The 7,930-nt window shown below is 50.2% G+C and overlaps 1 protein-coding gene across 3 annotated transcripts in view; it reads right to left on the minus strand.

Annotated features, from left to right (window-relative positions):
- The window catches only part of Slc4a9 (solute carrier family 4, sodium bicarbonate cotransporter, member 9), a 14,491-nt gene extending 9,767 nt beyond the window's left edge, over window positions 1-4,724 (minus strand). For 2 of the 3 annotated variants that reach the window (XM_013020364.1, XM_013020363.1), the window contains exons 1-11: window positions 4,492-4,724; window positions 4,061-4,221; window positions 3,680-3,793; window positions 3,188-3,258; window positions 2,891-3,048; window positions 2,534-2,621; window positions 2,002-2,156; window positions 1,588-1,707; window positions 1,241-1,415; window positions 682-815; window positions 290-552 (exon numbers count right to left, since the gene is read on the minus strand). In XM_013020364.1, the coding sequence (XP_012875818.1) occupies window positions 290-552; window positions 682-815; window positions 1,241-1,415; window positions 1,588-1,707; window positions 2,002-2,156; window positions 2,534-2,621; window positions 2,891-3,048; window positions 3,188-3,258; window positions 3,680-3,793; window positions 4,061-4,221; window positions 4,492-4,703 (1,651 nt within the window). In that variant the 5' untranslated portion in view covers window positions 4,704-4,724. The remainder of the gene's footprint in view (window positions 1-289; window positions 553-681; window positions 816-1,240; window positions 1,416-1,587; window positions 1,708-2,001; window positions 2,157-2,533; window positions 2,622-2,890; window positions 3,049-3,187; window positions 3,259-3,679; window positions 3,794-4,060; window positions 4,222-4,491) is intronic. The other variant, XM_013020362.1, reaches the window with a different exon arrangement.
- Between the last annotated feature and the right edge of the window lie 3,206 nt (window positions 4,725-7,930).

The raw sequence follows: 7,930 nt of genomic DNA on the forward strand, positions 1-7,930 counted from the left end.
GGTCCATGGGGCCTGAACTCTGGGCCTAGGCGCTGTCCCTCAGCTCTTCAGCTCAAGGCTAGCGCTCTACCACTTGAGCCACAGCGCCACTTCCGGCTTATGTGGTGCTGAGGAATCGAACCCAGGGCCTCAGGCATGCAAGGCAAGCAATCTACCACTGAGCCACCTTCCCAGCCTGTAAGAGTGTTATTGTTCGTTAGATAAATACTCAGCATTTTCCTGAACTTAATCAGTGGTCCTTCCCCCTCCCATATCCTTCCTTGCCTGTTTCCCTGTTTCCCTGACCTACCTCCTGGGCCTGGATATTGACAGAAGCAGCCATAGGCAGGGGACCCTGGCCTTTGGATGGGATAGGCACGGGCCAAGCTCAGCATTTTTCCGAGGGCATCGTAGATAAAGATGAGGCTGATGAGTGCACAGAATCCTTCCTCTGTAAAGCGGGTGAAGTAACGTACCAGCACGCTGGCCTCTGTGGCCACCAGCACCAGGCAAAATGTGGCTACCCAGATGCCTACCCACAGGCGGAAGGGTAAGTAGTCCAGGTGGTAATCTCTGTGGGGATGAGATACAGGCAGGGATATGCCCCTCAAGCCAAAGAGATAGCTCCAGCCCTCTCATCTAGCCAGGACAGACTGAGGGTATGACTAGTCGGAGGCTGGGGATATAGGGAAGGTCTCCTACCTGCAGAAAGTGAAGAGCAGGCGCTCAAAGACCAGCACTGGCCCGGTGCTGCTGAGGATGGTAAGGGGCTGACCTGCCATCAGGCAGAAGGCAGCCCCCGTAACTGCAGTGCCCAGGAAACTTTCCAGCACTCCCTGGAAGCCAATAGAAACATGGCAGGACTCTGGCCTCCCTAGCACAGACACCCAAGCTTCAACAGAGTTTCTTCAGTCCCCAGACAAAGAGGACCACAAAGCTTGTGTTTAGCCAGATACCATTGGCTCATGCCTGTAATCTTAGCTACTCAGAAGGCTAAGATCTGAGGATCATGGTTCAAAGCCTGGGAAAGAAAGTCTGTGAGACTCTTATCTCCAACAAACCAGCAAAAAGACAGAAGTAGAGATGTGGCTCAAGTGGTAGAGCCTTAGCTTTGGGTGAAAAAGTAAAGGACAGTGCCCAGGTTTAGGCCCTGAGTTCAAGTCCCAGTACTGGCACACACAAACACACACACACACACACACACACACAAGCTGGTGCCAACACATTTCCCATAACTGCACTTCTCACAACCCTCACACACCTGGGCACCTTCAGTGGCATCTCCCAAGAGACCCCCGAAAGTGATGGCATTTGTGATGGTGGCCAGGTAAATGTAGAGCACAGCTGAGAGACACTGGGGATGCAGGGCGTCCAAGAAGTCGCTGGAGTACCACAAGGCTTTCCGACGCACGTCCTGGACAAGACCCCCAAACAGCCTCCCACCCCCGCCCCCATGGGTCATCAGTGATCCATATTCCCATACCCCCAGCCTGCACTGGGCCTGATTTCTCTGTGGCCAGGCGATCCCCATGCAAAGAACCCCTTCCTAGAGGCCCCATGACCCCTCCACAAAACCCCTAACCCTTATTCCCCATCAGTTCGCCTCACCAGCCAGTCCGCTGCAACTCTGGGTTGGGCATATGTGGCCCACGATGGTGGTGCCTGTCCTCTGCTGGGGCTCCACGCAGCCCAGAGATGCCCCTGACCTCCCACACTTGCGAGGAGAGCCTGAGGAGAAGGGAAGCCCCTGGGGAACTGAAGAGCTCCACCCAGCCAGTGACTTGGTCTAGATTTGGTGGCACCCTGCCCCCTGGTGGCTGCTGTCTCCCCGATCTAACAGCCAGGTGTACTAGAAGAATCCCATCACTTCACCCAGACCAAGTGATGCCAGGTTCAGCCAAGATGGCAACTGTGAGGGATTTAGGGAGAGATAGGGAGAGAGAGAGGCAGAACTCTCCAAAGACAAGACCTCTAGACAAGAGCAGAGAGGAGAGAGCTGATGGAATGATGGCCTCCAGGTACCTTTTGTGCTGAAAGGGCAGGCATTTAGGCGGGGGAATTCGGGCTGTCGGGTCCCACCGACCTGGGGGGAGCACTGTCACCTTCTGTAGGAAGGCATCTAGGGCCGCCAAAAGGTCCTGAAGGTTGCTGGCCTGACGAACTGACCCCTGGAATTGCTGGGTTTAGAGGCACAGAATGGGCAGAACATGCAGATTTGGACTTTAATACATTTTCACTTGAATGTTTTTCAAAATTAGAATCACCCAGGTCACAAGCAGAGACGTCATGCATCACTTTCAGGCGTGCAAGTACTCATTTGATGGGTATTGAATGCCTAATATATGCCTGCACTGGGCCAGTAATCAGGTTACATTGGTAGCCATGGAAACTTCAGTCTCTATGTTATGAACTTCAGTAAGCCTCCGTGTTGTGATTGGTCACACATACAGAGTCCATACATGCTCACAGAAGCTCATGTGCATTCATGTGTACACGCACATATGCACACACACACACAAACACACACACACACACACACGCTTGCTCTACTCACCAGGTCACTGAGGAGGACAGCCATTGCTCTACCCATTTCATGGTAGGCCCTTCCAGGCATGGGGGGGCCCAGGAGGAGGCAGAAAAACCTGAAGAAGGAACAAGGGCCTCACAGAAGGTCAGAGGCTGCTTCCCTCTAGGACAGCACAGCCCCCAGATGGGCAGCCTCTAGACCTGATGATGCTCAGTACTGACCTCCTTACCTGCCCTGTACATTCTCAAGTGCACATCTGCTCTGCAGTCCTGACCTTGTCCTGGATGCCATCCCCCACATCCTCAGGGACATGGATCCAGGGACACCCCTTCCCTCCAGTAAACACCCTTCTTTAGGGCCCAGACTCCCACTCAGTTGCTTTACCTGCTGGGGATGGGCACCTCAGTAAGTGGCCCCAGCACCACAGGATTCTGCAATCGAATGAAGGCCCCCAGTGGCCGTGCCAGGAAGCCCAGCTCTCCTGCCAGCACCACTGCTGCCTCTGCCCCTGGAGGCAGCTTTTGTCTCAGGGGGTTACGATGCTGAGTAACCAGAAAGTAAGACATTATTGTTTGGGGAAAGGAATGTTGCCAGGATCTCTCTCTCAATGGGCCCATAGGAGGGAGGCCCTCTGTTAATTCCTAACCCCTCTGCCAGCCTTTCCCAGGGAAGACCACAAACCTGTTCCTTCAGGGGGGCATCCTCATCATGAGAATCCTTTCTTATATCAGTGGATTCTACAAAACAGGAGTCTGTAGAAATTAATAACACAGACTTTGGGGGTGAGTCGACCAGGGCTCCCTTACCAGCTTTGCCACTGACAGGCTGTGAGAACTGGCACACAACCCCTCCCCTTTTCTGGGCCTCAGTTTCCTCTTCACTAAAATGGGGATAATTGTACAACTTTCCAAGGTGACTTTCAAGATTAAATGCGATACTTCATGCAAGGGTCCTGGCACAATAACCCACCAAGTACATTCCTTCACAGAGCTCTGGCTGTTACGTTTCTATTCTTCCCTCCCCTATTTCCCTTCTCATCAGTACCCCCAACTTTCTCTTGCTCATGAGTCCTGGGTTGAGGTCTTAACCAAGTTGAGGCCATTCCTGGCTCAGGAAGGTACAGGAGACATCTGGGATCCTTCTCCCATAGGGCATTGAGCCTGAGTCTCTCACCCCAGCAGAGCTTGGTGCCTCTCATCTGGATGTTGTGTTGAGGTCTCTGCAGCAGCAAGGCCTGAAGTTGCTCTTTCAGCTCTGGACTCAGTGACTCCACCCTTATCACCTGCTCTGCAGAATAAATGTGGGACTTGAACCCCATCCTGATAGCCCTCTGCTTCCATTGCTCATACCCTTCCCCTTCCATTCTATTCTAGCAGTGACAGAGTACAGACGCCACCTTGTTCCTCCACTCTATCCATCTTGATCCTAAGAAAGGAATGGACAATCCTTAGAATGGGATTCATGGGGGGTGGCCTCTGAAAGGTTCCAAGACTGTAGATCTCTTGGGAAATGTCCTATCTACCCAGGCCCTCCCCAAAAAGGCTTCCATCCTACCCACAAGTTCCAGGAGACTCTGAGCCGGACAATCCAACAATATAAGGCCTTCTGCCAGCAGGCTCCGGAGTTTCTGAAGGCTGGCAAGTGCCAGGGTAGGTACATGGGGAGCACTCCACCGGCCAGCACCCACCTCCAGCTTCTCTTCGAACAGCACCCACCTGTGATGGGCGGACAGTGTTATTGGGGAACTCTCTCCCATGTCTAGGATCAGGGACACTACGGAGCCAGGAAAGGTAGAATGGTAGGAGTTCCTTGGCCCAGTACAGAATATATCCTCATATTAACTACCCTACCTTGGGTCTTAGAGAACCCAAAACTAGAATGCGGAGGAGACAGTAAGTATACAAATAAGGAAGGTGGAACACAGAGAGGAAACAAGAATTGAGGATGGGAAAGTACCCCCACAGAACTGGCTTGGTCATACTTACCTTCCTGTCTCTCTCCACTCAAGTGCCTGGGGCCAGCCCACTAGTTCATTCAGCTGAATGAAGAGCATAGGGTTGTTGGGTACTACCATGTCCCTGCTGTCTGTGTCTAAGGGGACATCAGGACCAGGGCCAAGGACATTGTCCAGCTCTCCTGCAGGAACATTTTCACCAGCACTGGAGGTTTCAAATTCCTCCTGGCCTGGCAGCTTCATCTTGGGGAGGCTTACACAGAATCTCAAGGGCCTCTGGCTGGCTGCATTTATACTGCACCCCTTCCCACAACCGGACACAAACAGAGCAAGCCTGTTGGCCCCAGAGCATACTGGTCACCTCCTCACCTGCTTGCTTCTCTACCCCCTGTGGCCTGAGAGTATTTGTAAAGCTAGCCTGGCTTTTCCCAGTCTCTTCGGAAATGCTCAACTTGGGGGCAAACACAATATGTGTGCATTTCTCATGGGATCAGGTCTAATCTGAGTTTTGTATAAATAAATAGAAGAGATCCATACACTGACACCTCCTCTAACTTGTATCAAACAGAAACACCAAACCTCCAGGACTGTTTTAGGTGTCAACAACATATCCCTCATACATTTGGACAAACTGGGAACTAATAAACAACTAGGCCTAGGCAGGGTAAAGGAGATAGCAGGTAGAGGCCTGCTGACTAATGATTTGAAAATGCAGTCAAGTCATAGAGAACATAATGCCTGTGCCTTAAATTCTTTTGACCAACAACATCTGGAAACTCCCTAATTCACCTTTGTTCCTATGTTCCCCCCCTCTAACCCACATTGAAGACAGAAGACACAACCAGGGTGTGTTTGTAAAAGAGTTCCTGAAGTCACCTGAGTTAAGAAGAATGTAGTTACTTACCAAGTCCTGTTGGCTCTATCTGTTTCCAGAATTCAACCCTATCTTTAAGACTATCACCATGATCTAAGCCAACATCATTTCTTATTGCCTCCTATCCTCTCTAGCAATAATCTTCTCTGTTTTAGCTCTTCTCCTTGCCCAAAGTCCATCTGCCATATATCAGCCACAGGTTTTGTGTGTGTGTGTGTGTGTGTGTGTGTGTGTGTGTGTGTATCTGTCTGGGTCTGTCTGTGTGTGCCAGGACCAGGGCTTGAACTCAGGGCCTTGTGGTCTGGTAAGAGTTTACCACTTGAGCTACACTTCCAGTTTGGCATTTTGCTGTATAATTAGAGATGGAGTCTCACAGATTTTTTTCTGGTGGGGGAGGGAGGTGCGCTGGGCTGGCATCAAGCTATGATTCTCTCAATTTCATTCTCCTGAGTAGTTAGGATTACAGCCACCAGCACCTGGCTCATAGGGGTTCTAGCATTACTAGCCAAACATCCATGGATCATGCCTGTAATACTAACTACTCAGGAGGCTGAGATCTGAGGATTGAGATTCAAAGGTAGCCCAAGCAGGAAAATCTGTGAGACTCTTATCTCCAATTAACCACCAGAAAACCAGAAGTGGTGCTGTGGCTCAAAGTGGTAAAGTGCTAGCCTTGAGTGGAAAAAGCTCAGAGACAGCACCCAGGCCCTGAGTTCAAGTCTCACAGCTGGAAAAAAAAAAAGCATTCCTGCTGGATGGGGTGACACATACCTGTAATCCCAGTATTGTGGAGGCTGAGGCAGAGGATCCAAAGTTCAAGATAACCTTGGATTACATAGGGAGACCCAATCTCAAAACACAAAACAACAACCCTCCCACTGAGAACACAAAAGGCATTCCAGTCACATTCTTTCCTACTCAAAACATTTCCAACACATGCCCACTACACTCAGCATAAAAATTAAACTCATGTCATGGCCTACTATATTCATGGTCCATCTCCAGCCCACCCCACTGACCACATCTCTACCATCGCTTTCTCTCTTCTTTCTAAGCCAGGAATATAATAAATGCCCTGTTTCTGCCAGAAGAGCTTTGTGGTAGCAGTTTTCTGTAAATTTCCACCCTAAATCCTTACATGCTTGAATCCTTGTCACTGAAATCTAATGTCAGATACGACTTGCTCAAGGGAAACTTCCTTTTCTATCCTTAGTTTCCCTCTGAGGTTACTCTCCATAACATTGCTGTTTTATTTTCTTCCTAGCAGCCATCACTCTAGTAACTGCCTCATTTATTTGTTTATCATTTATTGCCTGCCTTTACACACACACACACTGAAATGTACTGTCTATGGAGAAGTATCTTATTTGTTGGCTGCTCCTTGAGCAGCCCAGCACATAGTGGCTCTCAATAAATACTTTTTGGATGAACGCATAGAAAGAAAAGGATTTGGCAAGGAGCCGAGCTACTCCTGATATCCACACGAGGGCGCTGCTTCCCACGCTCGAGTCGCTAGAACCGCTCCCTTAGGCCAAGTGGCTGTGTTTTGTTTCCCAACTAGGGCGCTGGCGCCGAGATGGCGAGAAGACAGGCAGGGAGGGGTACGTGATCCTCTCTGCCTTGCCCTTGCCTATCGAAAATTGATCTAGGGAGATGGGGCTTGGGGCAGCACAAAAGGATAGGGAAGGGAGGAGTGTTCCAGTTCGTTTGAATGTGAGCCAAGCCCCTCAATAAATACCAGGAACCTGTCCCCTGAGAAAATGGGACCCAGGTGGTCCTCTCCACCAACCTCAGGTATAGTCTAAAAGGTCCCAAGGTAATCATTAGAGGAAGGAGTTACTACATTACCAATTGGCAACGGTGATGAGTCTCAGGGGAAAGATAGATGTGTTCAGTCTCAAGGGGAATAGAAACTAGCCTAGGGCATGAAAAGGCCAGGGAACCCTTGTGACCATTACTTTCAGGAATGTGCCCCAATCTTAGGGACAGTGAACTCAAGACAGCTTGAGGATGATGAGATCATGGGTTTGGCATGCATACCCTCCCCCTCCACACACACACACCTAATACCCTCTATTCCTGCCTTCATTCTTGCCAGAGTTCAGAGGGTCTCTGTCCTTGTGCATCTCTATGACCCTATCTACTCTGCCTGCTGTAGCAGGGCCATTAGGCCACCTCCCCAGATTCCACTCCCACATCCCTGTCTGAACTGAGCAGGTAGATGAGGGCTATGCCTATGGGCTCCAGTAGACTCCCAGAGAGGACCCAGGACACATGAAGTGAGCAGACCAGGGGATGCCTATTAGAGTTCAAACACCAGGTTCTCCTGTTGGTTAGGTCATATACCCTGGGCAAGGCCTTTCTCTCTGAGCTTCACTTCCTCTGCATGTAAATGGAGATTGTTGGATAGATGATTTCCAAGGTTCAAACCTTAATGCTATGCACTGTGCAGGATCTGGTGAGGTGGGCGTGGCCTTGCCAACTAGCCACACTATGTGAACCCTGCATGGTTACTTCCCAGCAATGGAGAAGAGATTTACCTTGGCTGAACTTGAGTTTTCTTATGAGCAAGTGGGAAGTAATTAATAAAACATTT

Source organism: Dipodomys ordii, unplaced genomic scaffold, assembly GCF_000151885.1.
Source record: "Dipodomys ordii isolate 6190 unplaced genomic scaffold, Dord_2.0 Scaffold50, whole genome shotgun sequence".
Classification (NCBI taxonomy): domain Eukaryota; kingdom Metazoa; phylum Chordata; class Mammalia; order Rodentia; family Heteromyidae; genus Dipodomys; species Dipodomys ordii.